The 25,837-nt window shown below is 37.4% G+C and overlaps 1 protein-coding gene across 4 annotated transcripts in view; it reads left to right on the top strand.

Annotated features, from left to right (window-relative positions):
* Window positions 1-25,558, top strand: part of Mcf2 (MCF.2 cell line derived transforming sequence) — a 72,673-nt gene extending 47,115 nt beyond the window's left edge. For 2 of the 4 annotated variants that reach the window (XM_045140265.1, XM_045140264.1), the window contains 10 exons: window positions 1,659-1,751; window positions 8,248-8,340; window positions 9,357-9,482; window positions 10,156-10,377; window positions 16,341-16,433; window positions 17,227-17,305; window positions 18,199-18,265; window positions 21,403-21,524; window positions 23,260-23,372; window positions 24,749-25,556. In XM_045140265.1, the coding sequence (XP_044996200.1) occupies window positions 1,659-1,751; window positions 8,248-8,340; window positions 9,357-9,482; window positions 10,156-10,377; window positions 16,341-16,433; window positions 17,227-17,305; window positions 18,199-18,265; window positions 21,403-21,524; window positions 23,260-23,372; window positions 24,749-24,781 (1,041 nt within the window). In that variant the 3' untranslated portion in view covers window positions 24,782-25,556. Of the gene's footprint in view, window positions 1-1,658; window positions 1,752-8,247; window positions 8,341-9,356; window positions 9,483-10,155; window positions 10,378-16,340; window positions 16,434-17,226; window positions 17,306-18,198; window positions 18,266-21,402; window positions 21,525-23,259; window positions 23,373-24,748 lie in introns of all 4 variants that reach the window. The other 2 variants (XM_045140263.1, XM_045140266.1) reach the window with 2 other exon arrangements.
* Window positions 25,559-25,837: the final 279 nt, after the last annotated feature.

Genomic DNA, 25,837 nt, shown 5'->3' with positions numbered 1-25,837 from the left:
ATAGTTGACTTCATACATTAGTCATTGTGTTATCTTCCACTGGACTTTTCTCTCTGAAATTTCTCTGAACTCTCCTTCCCTGTCTTCACCCCCTTCTGTTTCTTATGTCTTTTGGACTCAAACTCTTGATCCTCCTTCCTCAGCTTCCTGAGTGCTGCGATTTCAACCCTATTGCACATGCCCCTGGCAGTCAGCATATGATTTGCTTAATTTTCTTTGTTTATGTAATTCCTCTTCTTAAGAAACCAACTTTGTCTTAATATAGGAGTCAATTAGATAGATATTGTGGAAAACTTCATAATAACTGTTTAGAAAGTGTTGAAGAGAATAAGGCTGAGAAAAATGAGATTAGAATAAAGATAAGAAAGAACTATGTGCCATTCATTACCTTTCTCAATGTTTTAACCTTACATACATTTGAACAATGAACAAATTCTTCCCCAACTTTGTACAACAGCAGCTCTTCCAGCTTACCCTTTGTAGCCTACTATTTAACTACCCTGCTACTATGCATGGTATGATGGTACATGCCTGTAATCCAGCATTTAGGAGGTGCAGTCAGGAGAATTATGAGTTTGAGGCCATCCTTGATTGGACTGTAAAGTGAGACCTTCATCTTAAAAAGACTATGCCACTTATTGGAGATTAAAAAAATATTTATTTATTTATTTATTTATTTATTTATTTATTTATTTATTTGAGAAGGAGAGAGAGAGAAGGGGCATGTTAGAACCTCTGGCCACTGCAAATGAACTCCAGATTCATGTGCTGGCATGTGCATCTGGCTTTCTGGCTTTTGTGTGTTCTGGGGAGTTAAAACTAGATCCTTAGGCTTCATAGGCAAGTGTCTTAACCATTAAGCAATCTTTCCAGCCTGAGATTTTTATATTTACTATATGTGTGTGTGTGTGTGTGTGTGTGTGTGTACATGAGTTCTGTCCCCAGATTCATATATATATATATCTTTGTAACTCTCAAGATTGCAGATTTTTTGGCTAGTAGTGGTAGTATTTTCTGATAAATGCATGCCAAGGATACGTTCATTCAGTAGCTATAAAAGGGTCCTCTGGAAGCTTAAAAGATGGATATGTTTCATAGCTTGAGAGTATAAATAGTCTCTGTATAGAAGAGGAGACTCATGAGATGAATGTTAAAGAATAAGTAGGAGATAGCCCAGTTGGTAAAGGTTAGGGGAAGATGACTCAAGGGAGAGCAAATCATATAGGCAGATATCTGGAATGGTTATGTTACAATGATGATGTCACAGTGATGAGCCAAGAACTCAAGTTCTAATGTAGAAGTTAGCCACAAAACCTTTGCTTAGGCAGTTAAGAAACTAGTATCATAGAAAGGGTGTATTTCTTGATGCCTGTTAGATCATGGTAATGAAAAAAAAAATAATTATGGTTCAGACAGAAAATTTCCCTTGACTGTTACACTTTGGAAGTGGAAGTTCTGAAAGTACTTGAGTAATTAACTGTCCTGTCATCTAGTTGAGCATGGTCGATACATAGTATGAAGAACACAAAGAGCCCCTTCCTGTCTTCCTGTCTCGTTGCCTACAGTGGTTGACCACCCTTTCTTTGCTCAGCCTTTCTTGATCACAAAAGATTGTATGAAAAATTTGGTAACATGTTTGAATTTTCTCTCTGTTACAGAAGGATGATTTTCAGATCTATGCAAAGTACTGCCAGAATAAGCCTCGGTCAGAGATGGTTTGGAGAAAGTATTCTGAATGTGCCTTTTTCCAGGTAGAGTAATTATTCTATTTCTTATGAGAAAAATCATCTCCTGCTTTGAGTATGAGCTAATTACATATGTGTATATGTTAAAGAACACTTATACCCTCTCTAGCACACACAAGCACATAAACATGTATTTGCTTTTCCCCACAGGCAGCTACTTTTAAGTACTTCCATATCACCAAAAACATGCTTCTCTTTTGCCTTCTTGCCATGGAAAAAGAAGACTTAGCTTCTTTTCACTGTTACCTGCCTCATGACTATATGGACATGATTTTCTTTTGCTCACTTAACTTTCTAGGTACTTTCTCTGATTCCTACCCAAACCTCTTCCAGTTTTAGGAATTATAAAACTTTATTCTCTGTATATTTGTATTTATTGTCTTTCAATTTCATCATTTCAAGGAGATCTTCCAGATTCCATTGTTGCTGCTTAGAAATCTGGTGGTAGTTTGACTTCTGTTCTTTTGCGAGATACCTAGTTTTTGTCCCCCAAAAGATTATGAGAACTTATTCAATATTTAGGGCTTGTATATTGGCACTGTTTTCATTCATTATATTAATATTTTGGCAATTGTCTACTTTGTGGTGCTGGGCATGGAATCCAGGGCTTTTGGCATACTCCACAAGTGCTCTCACTTTTGCTGAAACTTTGGAACCCCCAGTTTAAGTTTACTCTCATATTCTTCTTTGATAGTCTTCTACCCAATTTTCCTCATTTGCCTCTAGAATTTCTGTTGCACAGGTGTTGGAATCCTAGACTGCCCCTTGATCTTATCTTTTCTGTGTTTTCTAAGATTTTGTCTAATTGTCTTACTTTCTGGGGTTTATCTTTCACTCATATTGAGGGTTTTATTTCTGCCATTACATTCTTCAATTAAAAAATGTATTAATGGTCAGGCATTGTGGCACACTTTAATCCCAGCACTTGGGAGGCATAGGTAGGAGGATTGCTGTGAGGCTGTGAGTTTGAGGCCAGACTATTCCTGGTCAACCTGGGCTACAGACTCCACCTCAAAAAACCAAAAAAAGTATTAATGGATATTTATTATGCAATGTTTCTTTTGGAGTGTGTGTGTAGTATTATGGTGTGATATGTGTGTATATAATGTATGTGTTTATGTGTTCATTTTTGTCTCTGTGTGTGCATTTGTGTGTGTGTGCAGATGCATATATCTTGTAAGCATATGTGTGGAGGCTAGAGAATTTCTGGTGCCCTCCTCTATCCCTCTTCCACTTGTTGTTTTAAGGAGTCTCTCACTAAACCTGGAGCTACCATTATTTTTTAGTCAGATTGACTGACCAGGGAGTTCCAGAGATTCTCCCATCTCTGCTCTCCCACCCAAGACTGGTGTTACAGGATTTTGGCTATGCCCAGAATTTTCTGGTGGAGGGTATGTGGCTGGAGCCTGAACTCAGCAAACACTCTTATCTGTTGACTATTTCCCCAGATCCTCACAATAGTACCGTTTTTCAAGTACTTTGATCATAGTCATTCCTGTCTACCTTTTCCTGTCCTCTGCCCTTTCCTCTAGTCCTCTTTTCAAATAGTCCTTTAAATAGTCTTTATTTTTATTTATGTAAGTAATACACACAAATATATACATGCTCTAGATTTCTTGTATTAGAGAAACCATGATATATGTATTTCTGAGCCTAGCTTATTTTGTGTAATATGGTGTACATTCCCACCCTTTTTCCTACAAATGAAATAATTTCATTCTTCTCTATGCTTTACTAAAATGCCATTGTGTGTATAAACCACATTTTCTCTATCCATTCACTTGTTGAAGGGGATACAACCTGGTTGCATATTTTAGCTTTTGTGTACAGTGCTGCCATGAGCATAGATGTGCAAATATGTCTGGTTTACACATATGGAGTCCTTTGGATATAGGACCAAAAGTGGCATAGCTGGGTCATATAATAATTCTATTTTTTAATGTTTTAAAATATTTTATACTTTTATTTATTTGACAGATATATTATATATATATATATATATATATATATATATATATATATATATATATATATGGAGAGAGAGAGGGGGGGGGGAGGGAGGGAATGGGCACTCCAAGACCTCCAGCCACTGCAAATATACTCTAGATGCATGTGCCACTTTGGGCATCTGGTTTATGTGGGTCCTGGGGAATCAAACCAGAGTGTCCTTTGTCTTTATAACAAGCATCTTAACTGATAAGCCATCTCTCCAGCCTGCTAATTCTATTTTTAGTTAATATATTTTTACTTAAAAGGCTGTATAAATGATATAGTTTGTGTGGGCGTACATTTAAGTATGTGTGTATGTTTGTTGCAGTGTGCATGTGGAGGTCAGAGAACTTTGGATGTTGGTGCTCGCCTTCTTCCTTGCCTGTGGTGGTGTCTCTTATTGTTTATGACTGCATTTGCTGGGCAAGTTGGCCTGTGAATTTCCAGGGGTTCTCATGTCTCCACCTCCCACATTGCCTTAGGTTCACTGTGATTACAGACACTATTGAGTCTAAGTCCTCATCCATGAGCAGCTAGTGCTTTACCCACTGAGCAATCTCCTCAGCCCTTAGTTTTAGTTATTTTGAGGAAGCTGAATACTGATTTTCTTACAGGCTGTCAGTTAATTTTTTGTTCTCTTCCATTTACTTTTAATAGAATCCTGCTTTTGAAAAATATTCTTTTCAGTTTTCTATATAAAGATAATAGATTTTTTAAAAATAGTTAACCTCTGTTTGCACAGTTCCAATTGCCTTGAAATTGCTTTTCTATTATTTTTCTTCACTTGATGTCTGCCACTCATCTTAGATGCTTTCATGAAATGTCTCATAAATTTCTGCTCAGTTACCTTAAGAGTAGCCACTTGAAAACTCATCGGAAATTTCATGTTGATTTCTGTGTGACTGTGATTCTCAGTGGATTATGTTTTCCAGTTGTTTTCTTAGGTGTATCGTTTTCAGTCCTTCCTCTAAAGAGGTGGCTCGAGCTGCTGAGATCTTCTAGACTGACTTGATGTAAAAAAGATCTGGCAATTATTGCTATAGTAGCTAAGTTGGAGGAAAAGGCTGTGAGGCTGTAATTTGGCAGAGTTACTCAACTCCTCTCCTTGTTTTCAGTATGGTATTCTGTTCTCAATTAGACTGTATAGGCCTTAGTTCAGAGGCCCTCTGTTTTTAGCCTTCATAGATAAACATACATTTCTCTGCTAGTGGGAGGGAAGGACAATTACTCTGTTATGTAGAAAAATGAGGTTATCTATTTTTTAATTTTAGATTTTCATGTCTACTAAATTTTGTTTATTATTATTATTAGTTTTTCGTGGTGGGGTCTCTCTCTAGCACAGGCTGACCTGAAGTTCGCTATGTAGTGTCAATTTGGGCTTGAAACCCCAGAGATCCTCCTATTTCTGCCACATAAGTGCTGGGGTTAAAGGTATATGCCATCATGATAATTTTTGGTAAGTCATTACGATGTACTTAAAGTACCATAAAATAGAACATAAAAATTCACCCTTTATAGTATACAACTCAGGGATTTTTAGTATATTTACAAAACTGTATGGTGGGTGATCATGACAATCCTTTGAAGAACATTTTTATCATTAAAAAGAAAAAGAAAGACCTTTGGGAGGCCTCTGAGGTGGGAAGAGCATTGTAAGTAAGAGGCCAGCCTGAGACTACATCATGAATTCTAGGTCAGCCTGGTCTAGAGCAAGACCCTGCCTAAAAAAGAAAAAGAAAAACAAAACAAAACAAAACAAAACAAAACAAAACAAAACAAAACAAAACAAAACAAAACAAAACACCTGTAAAGTTTCTCACGGTGGCACACACTTGCTATCCTAGCACCGGGCAGGCTGAGGTAGAAGGCTTGTGAATTTGATTTGAACCTGGGCTATACAGTAAGACCTTGTCTGTGAAAACAACAAAACAACACCAAACAAAAATAACCCGTATTTACACCACCCTTCACTTTTAGCACTACTTAGTCACTGCCTCCCCTCCCCCAATGCATTCAGCCCTAGGCAACTGCTAGTTTGCTTTCTGTACATTGAGCCTAGTTTGGACATTTCATGTGATGGGAAATGCATAACCTAGTTTTTTTTTTTTTTCTTGTATGTGGCTTTTATTCACTTGGCATATTTCAGAACTTCATATGGAATGTAACAATATTGTATTACTTTTTCTGGTTGAATATTTCATTGAACAGATATATCACATTTGACTTATCCAATCATTTATTGATAGGCAGTAGTTGGCTTGTTTCCACCTTTTTTTGTTGTTTGTGTGTTCTTTTTCAACTAGGGTATCACTCTAGCCCAGGCTGACCATGAACTCACTCTATTCACTCTGTACTATCAGGCTGGCCTTAATCTCATAGCAATCTACCTACCTCAAACTCTTATGTGCTGGGATTAAAGGTTGCACCCACCATGCTGGCTTTTGTTTCCACCCTTTAATTAGCATGTATAATGTGGTTAAGAAAATTTTTATGCACATTTTTTTATGTAGTCATGTATTATCATTTCTGTTGGCTATATACCTTAGGGATAAAGATCACTCAGACTGGGCTGGAGAGATGGCTTAGCGGTTAAGCGCTTGCCTGTGAAGCCTAAGGACCCCGGTTCGAGGCTCAGTTCCCCAGGTCCCACGTTAGCCAGATGCACAAGGGGGCGCACGCATCTGGAGTTCGTTTGCAGAGGCTGGAAGCCATGGCGCGCCCATTCTCTCTCTCTCCCTCTGTCTTTTTCTCTGTGTCTGTCACTCTCAAATAAATAAATAAATTAATTAATTAAATAAAAAAAAACCAAAAAAAAAAAAAGATCACTCAGACTGAGGATACCTTTGTTTACCATTTTGAGGTCTTACCAGACTGTTTCTACAGTGACCACTGTTTCACATTCCCAGTAACAGTATGCAAGAGTTCTGAGTGCCCCACATCCTTACCCCAGACTTATCATTATCTAATTGTTTTGCACACTTTTTTTAAGTTTAGGTTTTTTTTTTTGTTTTTTTTTTTAATGTAAGAGAGAGAGAGAGAAAGAGAGGCAGATAGAGAGACGATGTGTACACCAGGGCCTCCAGCCACTGCAAACAAACTTAAGACACATATGCCACCTTGTGCATCTGGCTTATGTGGGTCATGGGGAATCAAACCTGAGTCCTGGCTTTGCAGACAGGTGCCTTAAGTACTAATCCATCTCTCCAGCCCCCTTTGAAATTTTGAATCCCTCCACTGACACCTTCAGGGGTGCTGGTTATGTCAAATTGCAGTCTTTGAAATGAAGAGAGGAGTGTTTTCTATAAACTGGGCTATCACGTGTATCTTTCCTCTATTAACTCGAGGTTCTCTTTTCTCCATTGTGATCACTTGGTTACTTCTTATACATCTGCTTTATTTTCTAAATTTTGGCAATATTTTCTCCTTCATCTTCACTTTTTGTTGTTGTATGAGAAATAAATTTTCCATCACTTTGGGTTGGGTGTCTTTGTTTTCTTCAGGGGATTGGGTTTCTTGAAGGGGTAGGTCAAACTATATACATCAGTCCTTCATCTTGAAGCATATAGTGTTAATTCTTCTTCTTCGCTTTTTCTTATTTCTTTTCTTTTCTTTCTTTTTTCTTTTCTTTCTTTCTTTCTTTCTTTTTTTTTCTTGGTGAGGTCTCACTCTAGCCTAGGCTGACCTGGATCTACTCTGTAGTCCTAGGCAGGCTGTGAACTAACAGCTAACCTCCCATTTCTGCCTCCTACCTCTGCTCTGCTGGGATTAAAGGCATGTGCCACCATGCCTGGCAGCAGGTGTCAATTCTTACTTGAATTAGTTTATATGCTGAATTTTATGCATACCCAGTGGGAGGCTTTGCATCTTATCCAGGTATGTCTTCTCTTAGTCTCTTTGTGTTCTGTGCTTCCCATATGCACATTTTCTTCTAATCACTCTCATCTTCCCCTAATTAAGGTCCCTACACTGTTCCCTGGACCCAGTGTCATGAACCTTGGCATTTATACTTGCAGTGAGCCAATTACTATGTAGCAATAGTTGATGAGGGCTATTTTTTTTTCTTGTGATCTTAAAAAGTCTGCTCTCATACCCAATCTGATTTATATTTAGCACAACCTATTTCTTTTCAGGGCTTTCACCAGTGGTGCTGAGTCTTTTGTCAATTTACTTAATAGATTTACAAAAACTTTTTAATCATTGTAACTTAGTGACCTTTTTTTGCTTTCTGAACTTTGAAGCAGTTTATGTCAATATGAGTTATATGCATGAAAACTGTCTAAATTTGAAATGCTCAAATTTTGTGTCACCTAAATTCACAAAATTCTATTTACTATATCTTATAGTACATTTGGTGATACTATATTTGTACTATATGCACCAGTGATTTCTCATCTTTGATGTGTTAGAAAGATTCATTCATTCCTGAAACTTTATGGGTCAAATCAGTGACTTAACATTTTCACAAATACATGCCTCACTTTAACACTCATTGATCATTGTCTTTTAATGGCAGGAATGTCAAAGAAAACTAAAGCATAGGCTTGGTCTGGATTCCTATTTACTCAAACCAGTGCAAAGAATCACTAAATACCATCTGCTTTTAAAGGTAATAACATGAAGAATTTGTTTCTTTACTTACTTTTTGTGTCAGAGGGCACTGAGCAATTAAAAAGGAAGTGGTTGAATAGGAACTACTAGGAATAGAAGGCTGAAGGAGGGGCACTGGAGTCAGCAGTAGGATTTGTGCAGCATGCTCCTTCATGGTGTCTGTGCTAATGATGCCTGGAATAGATATCAAGTCAATCATGCTGAGAATATTTGGAGTGTCTCCTGTTAATTCTCAGATCAATTGGCATTAATTTATGTGTGATGTTTTACAAAATAACTTTTAAAATTGTTAATAAGATCTAAATAAATATTTCTTACAGTTTTGAGAGTATATTTCCTGTGAGCCTTCTCAATGAAAAATACAAATAATATTCCCCTAGTATAATATGCAAGGATTATAAAATCTGTGTTCAGCATAAATACGACATAGCATATTTTAAAAGGTACTCTTCACACTTCACAATTTTACATGTTGTATGCACTGTGAATGTGTCATGAATAACAAATGTGTGCATGTAAAAGACAAAATCTCATGAGTAATTGAATTAAAAATTAATTTCTAATGTGTCTCTGTCATTAGTCATTATTGTTCTTCAGCTCTAAAAGCAGCAAATGCCCTTTGTTTTATACTGTTCAGTTGTTATTGTACTTCTTACCTAATTTTGACATTGTTATTAAATATAATATTAATGTGATAAAGAGCATATTGAAGAAATTATTCTAAAAAGTTGATGTTATCTTTGGATTCTTGCTTGAAAGAATTTTAACCAAAATGTGCTCAGTTTTTCCAGCTTTTTTTTTTTTTTTTTTTTTGGGTTTTTCAAGGTAGGGTCTCACTCTGGCTCAGGCTGACCTGGAATTCACTATGTAGTCTCAGGGTGGCCTAGAACTCTCAGCGATCCTCCTACCTCTGCCTCCTGAGTGCTGGGATTAAAGGCGTGTGCCATCACGCCCGGCTCCAGCTATTTTAATACATCCCTAATATTAAGTTTAATTCCTGACTTCTAATTGCAGGAGCTATTGAAATATAGCAAAGACTGTGAAGGATCTACTGAGTTAAAGGAGGCACTTGATACAATACTGGATTTACTAAAGTCAGTTAATGACTCCATGCATCAGGTAGCAATAAATGGCTACATTGTAAGTATGCATTAACAATTGTTGGAATTATAGAGGATAAGCATGTCGATAATCCTTCATTGCCTTTAGGAATCAATTCGGAAAAACATATAAAAGGCAGGAAAATGGAGATCAAAACATAAGTATTATTACTTATAATGCTAAGTGGAGAATTGGCTTCAGGTCAGCAACAAAGTGGATTTGTGACATCCCCCTTGTCCTTAGCAGTCTATCCTCAAGTCTAGACATCCAGAGATCTTGCTTGGGTCAGCTAAGTAGATATACTATCCTGGAATTTCTGCTTTCCCAAGTCTACAGTAGATATGAAAGAAAAAGTTCTAGTCTTTGTAGCTTGCAGCTTTTCCCAGATCAGCTCTATCCAGAGGGAAACCTTGGACTTATATATACCATGAGGAAGAGACAGAAGGGTTTTCCTAGCTGAAATAGCTCCTCATGAAAACTGATGTCAAGCCAGGGAAAAAGGAAGTTTCCTTTATGCACCATGATTTTGTACATATGTGATTCATAGCATGCTTCAATGTAAAAACTTACCCATAAAAGATTAAAGACATGCAAATTGTACATCAGGTTTGTGGTAGATCATGCTGGAAACTGAAAAAAAAATGATGCCAGAGATGTTAAAACATCTCTGCCTTGTTTTAATGGATTTTGATTTTTTTTTTTTTCATTCCAGGGAAACTTAAATGAGCTGGGCAAGATGGTAATGCAAGGCGGATTCAGTGTTTGGATAGGACACCGGAAAGGTGCTACAAAAATGAAGGATTTAGCTCGTTTCAAACCCATGCAGAGACACCTTTTCTTGTATGAAAAAGCTGTTGTTTTTTGTAAAAGGCGTGTGGAAACTGGAGAAGGCGCTGATAGATACCCATCATACAGTTTTAAGCACTGCCTGAAAGTAAGGAAATTTGAGTTTTTTGATGTAATATTGCTCCATACATATATTCCACTTTGCATGCTTTCTTGTTTCAAGTGAGTACATCTTATAGTTCAGTTGTACATCCCTTTGTTTAAAAATTTTTTTGGGGGGACTAGGACTTACTATGAACTATTATTACCTAGAACTCACTATGTAGATTAGGTTGGCCTCAAATTTGCAGCAACCCTTCAGCTTTTTCCTCCTGGGTACTGGGATTATAGGTGTGTACCACCATACCTGGCTTCAAATAAATCTCTCAAGTAATAATGTGATACAGAAGTCTGATAAAGCAGAACCTCTGTGCTGGACAAATCAATGCAAGCTGCCATTGTGGAATAACATTAGTGTGGCATTAAAATTAGGACAGTGTTGTTTGGGGAAGTTACTATTACCCAGTAACACTTTTAATTGGTTTTGCCACCAGTAAAAAAAAAAAAAAAAAAAAAAAAAAAAAAAGGAAATTCCGGTTCACATGAGGCTGTAATTGGTGCATGTGATTTTTTTTTTGCATGCATGTATGTAATGTGTATGTGTGTAGGTACACAATGTGCATGTGCATGTGAAGGCTTGAGGTTGGTTCACTTTGGGTGCCTTCAATCAGTCTCCATCTTCCTTCTTTCTTTCTCTCTCTTCCTTTCTTTTTTCCTTCTTCTTTCCTTTCTTTTATATTCTATCTGCTCTATTTCTTTTGTGTGAGTGTGTGTAATGTGATGGTGCTGTGTACTATGTGCACATGCTTGTGTTCATGTGGTGCCCTCTGTGTTCGCCTGCGGTGGCTGGATAGGAACATCAGGTGTGTGCATCCATTGCTCTTTCTGCTGGTTCCTCTCTGAACTAGAGAGTCTCTTCCTGATCCTTGAGCTTGCCTTGTTTTTTGTTTGTTTGTTTTGCAAACACCATTGATTCTCTAGTTCCTGATCCCCACAATAATGGGGTTACAGTAATATGTCACCTTGCCCAGCCATTTATATGGGTCCTGGGGTTCAAACTCGAGTGGTCTCTCAGGCATCTTCAGGCCCCGGTATTTGCACAGGAGGTATTCCAACCACTGAACCATTTCACCAGCCCCACCTTACTTTTTGAGGCAAGGGCTCACTGAACCTAGAACTCACCAATGTGTCTATACTAGCTAGCCAGCAAGCCCTGGGACCATTCTATTTACACAATGACAGGTGCACACAGCAAGCACTTTACCTACTGAGACATCTCTCCAGCCCCAGAATCTGATTTTTTACACTTAATGAGTTGGTTTTAAGATATATACTCTAAAAGCAATATAATATTTTTATAGAATAGTTTGAAAACAGAAAATCCTTACTCTTAAGTCTCCATCCATTATCATTTTAGTCATTTTTCATGAGTGTTTTTTCTTGTAATAATTATCTCTACTATATATTTGAGAACTGATGAAATTTCAGCATTGCTTATACTGAAGGCAAGCAATGTCCTATGATGGGCCCTAGGTATTCTTGTCACAAAGATACCTGATAAGGAGGCCCTGGCAACTGACTCTCTCCAGAAGGTCAACTGCCCCTATCTATACATATCAGAATCCCTGCCCAGGGTCAGGTCCCTGAGCCCTTCTCATTGTCTTTTTCTCACTGCTTCATTTGTGAATCTACAGCAGCTACAAAACATCTTTAAAACTGCAACTATCTTTGTAATATCAGTTGGTCTCTTAATACTCACAGTCCGTCTTCAAGGTCCCATTAATTATTTATTGCTTTTTAACAAAATAGTTATACTTTTAGACCCCTCTTTCCCCTACCCCTGTACTGCTGAGTGTCTTCTTCAGTGGATTATTGGTATTCATTGCGGAGACCAAGAGGCCTCAGTCAGTCTCTGCATGGGTGGGGAAAACATGTCTCTGGCTATTCCCACCCACCCTAAGGCTCTTACAATCTTTCACCCCCTCTTACACAGTGTTCCTTGAGCCTTGTCAGGCAAGATAGGAATCTGATTTAGTGCTGTTTTCTCTTTTGACTCTGTATCTCTGTTTTGGTGAGGTTTGAGTGGCCACAGTGTCCATTGAAAGGCCCCATATTTTAAGGGTTGTTTATAGTATTAGCAAGCATTGTTTGAGAACCAGGAAGTTCTAACATATTTCAGACAGGACATATATATTTTGCTGTGTGTATATTTATTTCTTGAGAATGTACTTTATCTTGGTAGGCATGTTTAACCCAAATTCATTTGATTCATATTTTACTTGTGGGATGATCTAGTAACTAATGCAGAATTTATGATTTGTATTTATTTTATATTTTGCCTTAAATTTGGCACAAGGTTTGGCATGTCAGCAGCATTTCTCAAGTACATTAAAGTAAAGAGGCTCTCATGAGGTAATGAAGTCGGAACAATTGAAATTATAAAATTATAACAGTTGCCATGGAAACATAGAATGGGATACATGTAGGAACCATTTCAATGGAAGATAGACATGAGGGTTTAGTGAGTTGCCAGATATAGAAAATAAATAATACTGGGCATTTGAAGGAAGAACATCTGTTGGATTCTTTGGTTTGCTGACATGATATTATCCTTTAGTTAAAGATGTCTGCAAAGTTTCAGATGAGAACTTGTGAAAGAGGGAAATTAGAATATTTCTTAGGCCTCACTCAGCCTGCTTCCTCTTATTACTTATCACAAGAATCCATCTTTACTGGTGTGGCACTAAGCAAACCTAGTCTTACTTGTGGTGAACTTACTGCTGAGAAACTCTTCTCTCTCCCAAATGGACTCTTTTCTTGATTGCATCATTCTTAACTTGCTTCTAATGACTATGTGTTCTATTATAATTCAACCACTTACATGCAAAGAAAAATTCTATGCAAGGTCATAGATTAATCAGATGGTGAGATTTTAGTTTTTCAGATTTCTCAGATCATGTGCTTCTTATTCTCACCTGTTCTTCCAATTTAATACATAGATAATAGTGGCTTGATTTCCAGAGCAATTCTAAAATTCACTTAATCAATAATGTTGTGCTATAAGTTAGCAATGGAAAATAGCAAAACTGGGCTGAAGAGATGTTTTAGCTGTTAAGACATTTGTTTGTGAAGCCAAAGGACCCAAGTTTACTTCTCCTGGTCCCACATAAGCCAGATACACAAGGTGGCTGAAGGCCCTGGCATGCCCATTCTCTCTTTCCCTCTCTCTCCCTCTTTCTATCTCTCTCTAAAATAAAATAAAATAAAATAAAATAAAATAAAATAAAATAATAAAATAAATGAGCCAGGCATGGATGTGCATGTCTTTAATCCCAGCACTCAGGAGGCAGAGGTAGGAAGATCGCTGTGATTTCAAGGCCACTCTGAGATACATAGTGAATTCCAGGTCAACCTGGGCTAGAGCCAGATCCTACCTTGAAAAACCAAATAAATAAATAAAATAAAATAAAATAAATTTAAAAAAGAAAAGAGCAAAATTTATGCAATTCAAACAAGAGTAGAAAACAAATCTATACTTTTTTATGGGAGGAAAGGGTTTATTTCAGGCTTTCAGAATCCAGGGGAAATTCCATCACTGTAGAAGAAGCTGGCTCACTCAAGCATCCAGAGTAGAAGAGAGAGTTTTCTCCAACACTAGCAAGAACCATTAGCCGGAGCTCAAACTGACTCTGAACACACCTAGAAGGGCTGGAATACAAGATCTGCCCCCAGTGACACTTGTCTAGCAGGGCGGGTGGAAACTCAAGTTGAAAGCACAGTCTTAATCAAAACTCCCTGAGACTATGGGGAAGACATGCATTCACATTCAAACCACCACTCTTGGTTATTAACTTGCCCTCCTGCCATGTTGTACTCATCACTCATCATAGGTCACAAATAACACTGTTTATTCTGGAGGATCAAGATCTTACTAAAACAGACATTTCAGATTCTGCATTTGACAGTGGGTCTTGGCTTGGTTGCTGTCAGAGTCCTTAGCATCTTGATCTGTCTTGGGTCCACTGGTGGACCTGGCTGTGCCAGGACATGGTGTGCCCAAATCTATACTTTAAAAGTTCATTATATGATCTCAGCATGCTGTTTAATTCTTACATGAATTTGATGAGATATACATTTTTTTAAAATTTTATACTTGAAGCAAAATTTTAGAAAATTCAGGCAACTTAAACAAAGTTATAGAGCTGATGAATTGTAGGGATAGATAAAGTTTTTAACCTGGTTTTCTCTGACTAAAACCTATGTGTTGGTTAGCTTTCGTGTGACTGAGACAAAACCATGTGATAAAACAAAATTAATTTAAAGAAATTGAGGGCTGCAGATGTACCTTCGTTGGTAAATTGCTTGCCACACAAGAATTAGAACCTGAATTAAAACTCCAGGACCCATGTAAAAGTAGGGTTTGGTTGAACAGGCCTATAATCTCAGTATGGGATATAGATTGGCGGATTCCTCTGGTCTACTGTCTGATCTCAAACTGCATTTGAGAAATGGAACCTAAGATTGTTCTTTGGTCTCCTCACACATGCACAGACCAATGCATACACACATATACTCACACAACAATTACATAACAGATGGAATATGAGCACTATACATCTTTCACACTTGAGTATTTGAGTAATTAGTGTTGTACATTAAGGATATGAAGATATTTGGAGACATTTCCAAACCTCTGACTACATTTAATCCAGGTAGATGCCAGAGGCTCTTTCATTAACATGTTTATACTTCATTTCTAAGCATCATTGCTTTCCTTTTCCCTTCATGTAGGAATCTCATGAGCACTCTCATTTTAATTAGGCTCCTTTGAGGGGTTCATAAGTGGAATGGAGTGTGATATTCCTTCAGATAATTAGGTAGGAATTGAAAGAAAATAGGAAAGGCAGGATGAGCTGAGAGAAAATATATGTATATAAGGGAGTGAAATTGTCCCAAATGGAATTAACCAAGGTATTAGCAACAAATAATGAGATAGCTGTGAGAAGCACAAGTCTGTGGAGGAAAAGAAAAGCTGTGTGGAGGAAGAGAGATTATGTATAAAAGTTTACTGGCTAAGAAAAAGTTGCCACTATCTTGAAAGACCTATTTTACTTATAGAGAGCAAAGGACTGGTGGAAATACAGGGATACTCATATACCTCAGTGGTTCTTTCCTGCCCCATTGTTGAATTACCTTTACATTTTAGGGTTAAAACACCCGACCAAAGGCAACTGATAGGAGAAAAGGATTTATTTTGGTTTATACTCTAGAGGGGAAGCTTTATGATGGCAGAGGAAAGCATGGAAAGAACAGAGGCTGGGTATCACCTCTGCTTATAGCAGGTAGAAAGCAGCAGTGCAAGAGTAAGAAAAGTTCTGGCAAGTGGGGGTGACTATGGCCCACCACCAGAAACACACCTCCTCCAGCAAGGCTCTGCTTCCAAAATTACCACCAGCTGAGGATGAAGTATACAAAGCACATGAGTTTATAGGGGGTATTTGATTGAAATCACCAGACCCATAAATTAGCTATTTATAACTGGTAGGGATCTATAGAGATAATTAAGAAATGTATAAGATTAATTAAGCTGGACAATAATTAAAAACATGAAAATTCTAGAATAAAATGAGATTGGTTACAACTTGTTATCTGTAAGAGGAGGCTAGAAACATATCACATGGTACTTATGTCCCTCATGGTTTTATAAACTAGTGTCTGAAATGTGTGTCTACAAGGCAGGGTCTTCTTGGAACATAACATCTTGTAAGGTTTTTTTTATTACTTTTACTACAACAAAACATTTTTTAATATTGTATAATGTATTGATAACAGAACTCAACTTTGGACAGGCTGCTTTGCTATATATGGCATTTGTGTCAATCACAGGACTGAAGCATATGTGTTTTTCCAAGTGATAAATTTTGTTCAATTTAGATTATGGTGGAGAAGGTTTAAGTAATTTAACATTCAAAGTAAAGTACCCAGGAAATTTTAACCTTTAATTTGTTGTAGATGGAGGAAGTTGGAATCACAGAATATGTTAAGGGCGATAACCGCAAGTTTGAAATCTGGTACGGTGAGAAGGAAGAAGTTTACATTATACAGGTTGGTTATTTTAAAATTATTCTAGAAACCACAATCTGAATTAAAATAAAAATGTCTGAGCTGACAAAAAAATTCACAGTTCAAAATATTTTGCTTCTTTACCATTTTTTGTTACCACATTAGAAGACATATCCATGATAGCTGATAGTGTGGCAGATGTTTATTATCTCCTATTGTGTTTGTAGAGCTGCAATACTATAGTAGTTCTGAATTTTTGTCCTTAACATTCAAACAGTACCTGGTTATAAGACATGAAGATCTGACAGTTCAAATTTGTTCCTTCCTTTTATAGAACATGGTGAATGCCCTATACACATGTGTTGTAAGGGCCACTCTGTATCAGGAAAGGGAGAGAATTTCACAATGTTGTTGTCATATGTTTATTAAATATTTGTATCATGACGTGTGAATAACCATCATCTGCTATTATGTGTTGCCCATTTTCATTGGTTTTAGATTGTTTTAATTTTACACTCACAGTGATCTTTAAAAGTACGTTTTCTTGGTTTTCCTCTATTTATCTTACTTGGTATTTTGTTTCAAGCTCATCTTATAAGTAATGAGAGGAGATTTAGGGAAGCTATGATGTTTCTATCAGTCCCAAAGATTATTAGTTTTTGGAAATATTAGGATGTGCTTTGCTTTGTCAAAACTAAACATATAATTAGAATCCAAAAGCTAGAATTTTCATCTAGTATTTTAAAGATTGTATCATGCTTGATCTAATATTTGTTTTATTGTAAAAATGCTTTTAAAAAAGAAATGTAACTTCTCCATCTTTTGTAATCTATAGGCTCCAAATATTGATGTAAAGATGACATGGCTAAAAGAAATAAGAAATATTTTGTTGAAGCAACAAGAGCTCATGACAGGTGAATTTCAATGTGCATGTTTCAAGTGACACACATGTATGGCTCAATAGCTCAGATTTAGTGAAATTTTTTGCAGTGAATGGGGCTTGTACATTATTTGGTGTATAATGAAAGGACTTATTAAACCAGTAAGTGAAAGATTGAGATTCACAGGGCCTTAAAAGCCTAACCCGAGTGCTTCAGAACCAGTTGAGAAGCAATACAGCTCTTCCTAGGAGACAACTGTTCTCAGAACCTCACAGGATTACTGCTCAGTAAGGTTAGGCTAGGAAGCTGGTTGTAGTTCTAAGCTTGGACTCTTTTTTGCTCTTCAAGTTATTTGATTATTTTTGTTCTTCACAGTTTGCACATTCAGTGAGCTGCAAGACCAGTATCTATCTTCTTTTATTCCACAGTTGTATTAGATTTTGATTTTCACGGGCATCTTTTCTTTCTCATATAGTACCTATGCTCTTCTGACAGTATTATTGGAAAGACCGAGGGATCTGGAATCCTGAAAGACTGGGTTTCAATATTGGCTCTTCCACATGACAGACTCCTGGCAAATTTTAAAAATTAAGTCTTCATTTTTGTCTTTGAAAGTGTGAGCCATAATACCTGCTTCTCAGTGTTGCTGAGACATTGTACTGAAGAAGCACAAGTGAGAGTGCCCAGCACACAGCAACTGCTGTGGCTCATAGCAGAAAATGCAGAAAGGGTTGCTTCCTACAGATCATCAAGTAGTACACAGTTTGGACACTGTCACAATCTAACTTTAGACTGACCTTCCTTTCCTCATGGTCATTCAAGTCTCTGAAAAGTTTTTGGTGTGGTTGTGTATAAGTCAGTAACCTGCAAGGAAGTAAGAAGTGTGGCTTATAAATGACACTTATATAAGCTTTGTTTTATTTCAGTTAAAAAGTGGAAGCAACAAGATCAATTAACTGAGCAGGAGCAACCATCTCCTCAGCAGAATGCTGAGTAAGTGATCTTTTCCTTCAGAAATACCTTTTTTGCTACCTTCTGTTTTCTATATATAACATGAGCCAACTATAACTACAGTATCTCAGAGAAAAAACAGCCCTTCTTTGTTAACAGTAACTCATTGAGTTACTTAAAAATGATATTTCTTCAGGACCAGCTATGTCACTGAAACTGAATAATCCACAACGGTCACTACAAATTATCAGGCTGGCTTTAAAACAGAATTAAAATGATTTCCTCACAGTGTACGATGGAAAGCTTTGCATTTAGGCTCATAATAAGTATGTCTGCAATCAGCTTTTTCTTCAGTGATTTTGTTCACATCCAGTCTTACTGAATAAAGTATGAGAATGAAGCAGATGAAGGACTGGCTCCCAGCTTTGTGATCCATTCATGATGACCACTTTCTGGTGATTTAGCTTCCTTTGAACATAGTTAGACAGGACTTATGTGTCCTGGAAAGAAACTGAACCTGAACATACCCCACCTTGAAGTCCTTAAGGAAGGCAACAGTCCTGTACAGCAGCTGACTGCTGCTACAGTAGGGTCTGTGGACTTTGTGTTCCACCTCCAAAAATTCAAAAAAGTACACTGTCCACATTTGCATATACACAGAGAGTACCTGCACTGATCCCAACACCTCACCATGGAGTATCTGTATAATCCAGGAAGCATTGAATAACTCATTAGAATCATGATTTTTCCTTTGTTAATATCATCTTTAAGAGATGGCTAAAATCAGAGGCAATATATGATTTTCATTTGGGGCTTTAGAAGAACCCAAATCACTGGGAAGGTCTATATGGTAGGGCTCATGTTATTGAGTATTTTATCAAACACAGAAGTAAAGACTAAGTTTCATATATAGTTGACTTAACAGTAGCAGACACACACTTATCACCATGAACCTGCTTAATATTTCCTCTTTATTGTTGCAGTCAGGTTCACATTGCTTGCAGAAATCACCTGAATGTACATTCTGTAGAGTTGGGGGTGGAATGTTATGTAGATATCCATTAGGTCTAGTTGATCTATAATGTTGTTGAGCTCTATTATTTCCCTATTGATTTTCTGCTAGGAAGATCTGTCTATTCATGATAGTGGAGTACTGAAGTCTCCAACTGTGATGTTGTTGTTTATTTCTGTTTTATTGTCGAGTAGATTTTGTTTTATAAACTGTGGTGCCCCTGTGTTTAGCGCATATCTATATTTATAATAGTGATGTGCTCATGTTGGATCATTCCCTTGATGAGTAAGAAGTGGCCTTCTTTGTACTTTTTGATTACTTTTTTTTAGCATTGCAATTTTTTTTATTAATTAGTTTTGTACTAAGTGAATACAGTCAAGTTGGTACCATTGTTAGGCTCATCCATGTCCTATCCCCTTGCTCTGTCCCCTCCTTGTTGAGGTATATGGGTCATGCATTGTGGAGTTAGCACACAGTTATGGGTAAGAGAAATGTCTCTGCATATCAGGACCCAACATGTTTATTTTAGGTCTGTTTTTATCAGGTATTAATATAGCAACACCCACTTGTTTAGTGTGTTCATTTGCCTGGAACATCATTTTCCAACCTTTAACCCTGAGGAGGTCTCTAACTTCATTGGTGAGGTGGGTTTCTTGATGACACCAGATAGAAGGGTCCATTTTTTAAATTTTTGTAATTAATAACTACATGATTGTAAACAATATACCATGGTAATTCCCTCCCCCAACTCCACTCTCCATCATACCCATTCCCCATCTCAATCAGTCTCTTTTATTTTGATGTCATCAACTTTTCCTCCTATTATGATGGTCTTGTATAGGTAGTTTCAGGTACTGTGGGGTCATGGATATCCAGGCCATTTTGTGTCTGAACGAGCACATTGTAAGGAGTCCTGCCCTTCCTTTGGCTCTTACATATTTTTCTGCTACCTCTTCCGCAATGGACTTTGAGCCTTGGAAGATGTGATAGAAATATTGCAGTGCTGAGCTGTATCACTTCTAAGTTTTATGATCCACCCTGATAACCTGTGTCTTCTGATGGGTGAGTTAAGACAATACTTAAGGTTATTACTGTGAGGTTTGAATTAATCTCTGCCATGATGTGGTGTTTTATGGGGTTCGGTGCTTTCTTGTGTTATATACTCTTTTGAGCCAGGTTTATTTTGGTTATTGTGATCTTCTTCTTGATGGCAATTTTTTTTTTTTAATCAGGGTCTCATTGGTTGATGTGTTTTTGTTTTGGGAGTAAATTAATGTTGATTTCTCTATGATTTCATTGGAGTTTTCTGTAGTAGGACTAGGTGTACTTTGTGGAGATCTCTCAGTTTTCTGACTTTTCATTGGCCTCTTTGCATTGTTGTCTACCCACTTTAGGAAGACTTTATTTTATTGAGGAGGAATCAAATTTTTGGTTTTTTGTTCCATTTACCCTCTGACTCAGGTGAACAGGGATGTTGATACTTGGAGTACAGTCAGGATACCAGGGCAAAAGGCCTCATTCCACAGCTCCCACAGGGTCCAGGCCTCCCCACACAAGGCACAATGGGTCCTACCAGGAACAGGGGACTGGGAGGAACAAGGGATCAGGGATCTGGCCTACTTAGTGCTTCAGCCTCCAGGACACAAACCAGTGCAGGCAACCCAGACTGGGGAGGTGGGAGGAGCCCAGATATAGGGGTCCAGTCTACTCACTCCAGGCTGCTGTGCTTGCCCACACATTGTCCTTTCAAGGAACCCAGACCCAAGGGCTGGGAGGAGCCTGGATATGGGTTGGGTGTACTCACTCTAGGCTGCTCTGCCTGCCCACAAGGAACTCAGACCCAAGAGCTGAAAGGAGCCTGGAAATGGGTCTGGCCTACTCACTCCAGGCTGCTTCACCAGCCCCTACACTGTCAGGGCAAGGAACCCAGACCTGAGAGTTGTGAGGAACCTGGAAACGGGCCCTGCCTACTCACTCAAGGCCACTGTGCCTGTCCACTCACTGTCCATGCAAGGAACCCAGACCCGGAGCTGTGAGGAGCCATATCAGCTATTTTGAATGGATTCTTGGCTTGTTCTTAACCTGGTAAAAAGACATACCATTTGTGGTTCCTTACTGTTCTTAGACTATACAACAGCTCACTTATTTTTATATGTTACTACTTCAGAAAGCCACCAGAAGCTTTCTTAAGTGTTGAGGAAACTGAACTAGAGCACACCAGTGCTGTGGTGGAGGTCAATACAGCCCTTGTGCCAACTCCAGCAGAAGCTAATCGAGAAGGTAATGCAGGTATGTTTCATGGTCATCCAAAGATGATATTCATGGTTGTGCAAGTTTTTAAAATCTATTTTTGCTAATAGGGAAAATCTATGTTATTTTGCATGATGAAAATAAAGTAACCTATTTTTATCAGGCTTTCATATCTTGCATATGAAAAGTACTCTGGTGGGCCTTGCAAAGCAGTGTTCTGTGAATATGTGGCTCGTGGGTCAATAAAATTAGCATCATATGGGAATTTGTTATATGGAAGGCAAATTCTTTGATTATTTCTGCTTCATCTTCTATAATCTGGGTATGAGGCCTGAAAACTCCAATGTTGACCAGCTTTCTATATGATTCTTACCTATGCTCAAGTCTGTAAACTCCTACAGTACAGGTTATAGAAATGAATAAGACCCATATATTAGCTTCAAGGAAAACATTCTTCATTTATATCCTTGGGTTCCTGGTTGCAGCTGGGATATTTGCTTTCTTCTGAGAATTGTGTTATTTGAAATGGTTTTAAAATGTACTTCATTTTCCAAATATTAATGTGAACAGTGCTCTAGGATTTGCACAAATGATTGTATGTGAAATCCAATTAAGGTACACTCAGCTGCCATCTCCACAATGTTAAGAGGGTAGAAAGATAATTCAACAAACAATTAAAATTGAATATAGCAAGTTTTGTAATCGGAGGTACAAGGTACCATACAAGCATACAGCAAAATCCCCTAAATAACTCTGGAGAAATGCAATACTCAATACATGTACATGACAGGCCTCATTCTGGATGAGTTTGCCATTAGCAAAAGTAATGATGACCTTGCTTATTTATCCATATAGAGGTCATATCTACGGGTGATTATGTTGTAGCCTCTTACTCCCAAGAACAGTAAGAAGAGAGCCTAAGATCAAGCCTTCATTTGACAGATGGTGAAACCATGTTAGAGAAGGCTGACATTATTTTACTAAGGCCATGTGAACGATTTAATGTGACCAAGATGAGTTTCTGTGACTTGGATTACTTAATCTAAATCAGTTAAATAAAAACAATGAAACTCTTCCTATATTCTGGCTGTTCTTATGAGATGTACAATATATAACATGTGGTTTATAGTCTCTGCTTACTGAGGCAATCCAAATCAAAATAATAATACCATGCAGCTTCTAAAAATATTATTGAACAGAATGAATAAAAAATACGGAAAGAACTTTGGGAGCAGTTTTTATTTCATAATAAAGGATATATATTTTTTAAAAAATATTATTTCACTTACTACTTTAAAATATTTTATTTTTATTTATTTATTTATTTGACAGAGAAAGAGGGAGGGAGAGGGAGAGAGGGAGAGAATGGGCATGCCATGGCCTCCAGACACTGCAGATGAACTCTAGATGCATGCAACCCCTTGTGCATCTGGCTAATGTGGGTCCTGGGGAATCAAACCTGGGTCCTTTGGCTTTGTAGGCAAATGCCTCAACCATTAAGCCATCCCTCTAACCCTTAACTTATTACTTTAATAACTACCACTGACCTCAACTTCCAACCATTCTGAAAATTTAGAATTGTGTATGACAGCCCAGACCCTTTTTGAAATGTCAAATTTTAGTACAACATAACTGGTAATTTTTTTCTGTACAATAAAATAGAAATCTTGGTCCACTGAAGGCCACAGCCTTAAATGTACCATTGAGTTTACTTCTTTCATGATGGTGCACCAGAATCTTTAAGTAACAACTGCACTTGATGTTTTTCTTATAGTTTGGACTGCGATGCCACTATCTGCTGAAGGCCCTGAACAGCCTGAAGATTGTTCAAGCAACTATTTCTACTCTACTTATAATAGCAATGAAGAAGCAGATAGGTCCTTGATGGTCAGTAATGGCATATTAAATTGAAACTCTTGAGGCAGTTTTATTGATGAAATAATTAGAGCACATAGGGATGATCCTTGGTTATAGTCTTTGAAGTAATCAGGTATATCACTTAATTAGAAGATTAGAAATAAATCTCACTAGAAACAATCAGTAAGTACTTATTTCCTTATGTAGAACTCATTTGAACATTACTGAGATATCCAATCTCTATAAATCCATCAGTTTATTTATTTCTTTTTTTGGTTTTTCAATGTAGGGTTTCACTCTATCCCAGGCTGACCTAGAATTCACTGTGCAGTCTCAGGATGGCCTTGATTTCATAACAATCCTCCTATCTCTGCCTCCAAAGTGCTGGGATTAAAGGTATGCACCACCACACCACCCAGATGTGGCTTCCCTTGGTCCTGGGGACTCAAACCTGGGTCCTTTGGCTTTGCAGGAAAGCACCTTAGCTGCTAAGGAGTTTCTCCAGCCCTAAAAGCAACATTTGTAAACTACAAAAAAGAAAAAAAAAACCTAAAGCAAACTTGGGCCTTTCAAATGTTCTTATAAATCTCACTAACGTACAGCTTAGTCCAAGACAGTTGGATTCTTGTATCTGTGTTTGAAGGCAAACTGTTGTGTCAGCACACATGAGTTAGCCTCTAGAAAAATCCATAGCATACTTGAGAGGATTTGAATGAAAAGGGAAAATAATATCTTAATGTCAGCTTGGATTTTAAACCCCTTGAAAGGGTTCCAGAACAAATCCCAAGTGGATTTTCTTCCATAATTTAGACTAATTTAGACTTACTTTAGACTAGTATTACAAAAAGCAGAATTTCCTTAATATCATCTGTAGATTAATTAGATTGGGGTAGTTGATTAGATGTAAGAAATCAGAAGGACATCAATTGGTGTTTAAATATTTCCTATTGATTATCTATCCAGGATCATCAAGAACTGAGTGTTAAGCATTTATCCAGGAATATGGACAGGAAATAAATATGAAAATATAATTAATTCTTTAATCACAGATAATGAGAGTGCAGAAAGAAAACCCAGTTCCCCAATAGTTTTCTGAGTTGAGCTACTAAGAAAATCATGTAAGTGAACAATGCAATGCGTTCCATAACCTTCCTTACTTTAAAAATAAAAAGAAACAGGGATGACCTGTTCATTTTGCTTCACTCCTCAAATCAAAAACTGAGGAATAAATTAGTCCTGATGGCCCATGCCTCAAATCCCAGAACTTCGGAGGCTGAGGAAGAAGGATTGTGAATTTCAAGCCAGCTTGGTCTATACAGTGAGTTTCAGTTCAGCCTGGACTATAGAGTGAGACCCTATCTCAAGAAGAAAACAAAACAGTGTAATGGCTTCTACTTCCCTTGTAGAGACCTGTGTCAGAGATGGCTCTCCTATTTTGATGAAGCTACTATGTCATGTGGCCAGTAGATCTTTCCTGCCTGCTTCTCAGCCCATGTGGAGCCACTGCTCGGAAGACTTTCAGCTCAAGTGATGTGGATGCTTTTTTCAGGTTCATATTCCTTTTGACATGCAAAAATCAATAGCACATACTTATTTCTTTTCCTTCACTTAAAAACATTTTAATTGTGGTACTCTTTATTTTTAAAATTGTGTATTAAGTATGTAAGAGAGTGCGCTGGGAAAACTCGCATCTCAGAACACTTGACTTGAAAATTGTTTTTTCTCTATCTACTTTGTAACCAAATGCAATCAGCGTGCCTTGAATTATTTAGCTTATTATAAATTAAGTTAAAATTATGGCTGCAAAATGATTAAGGTCAAGTGAAGCACAACATTATGATTCAATATGCTTTTATTAGACCTAGAGCTTTTGTGCCCATTATTTTAACCTGTAAAAGATGATATAACATCTACATTTTGAGGGGGGGCATTAGTAACTTTGTTCAGGGCTATTGCCTTTTATATGTGACAGGATAAAATTTTCATGAGAGTGGTATACAAATAATGGTATTTAAAATTTAATATTTTCATGCTTGTTTTTGTTTCTGAATTTATGCAAATTTCTGTAACACATTAGTTGTGCTCTACTATCTTCTGTACATTTCATGCTGTAATTCTTTTTTTCCAAATAAAAATGAACTCTTTGGGTTATATAAACATGTATTCTGCTTTTTTCCCATCACAGACTCATTTGGTTGTTCCTGCAGAGGTGCTGCAGCTATCACATATGCCACTAAAATCAAGAACGAATTCTTTAAGTCATAGACAGCAGGCAGCTATGCATATAGTTTGTCAATCAAGTTTGTAATGTAGTTTTTCATAACAATTTTATAGTGTCCAGGTAAATATAAGGCCCTAGCAGACTGCAGGAAGAGAGGTTCAGACCTCCTGGTAGAAATGGAGAAGACATTCAGTTTCTCCATGAAGATGCTGAGGGTCAGTGGTAGGTGTGTTTGCAATGCCTGTGGTGACTTCTGGTTGGTTCACAGGTGTAG

This window comes from Jaculus jaculus, chromosome X (genome assembly GCF_020740685.1).
Source record: "Jaculus jaculus isolate mJacJac1 chromosome X, mJacJac1.mat.Y.cur, whole genome shotgun sequence".
Classification (NCBI taxonomy): Eukaryota; Metazoa; Chordata; class Mammalia; order Rodentia; family Dipodidae; genus Jaculus; species Jaculus jaculus.
The sequence above is the reverse complement of the archived record's forward strand: the minus strand, read 5'-3'. Positions and strand labels throughout refer to the sequence as shown.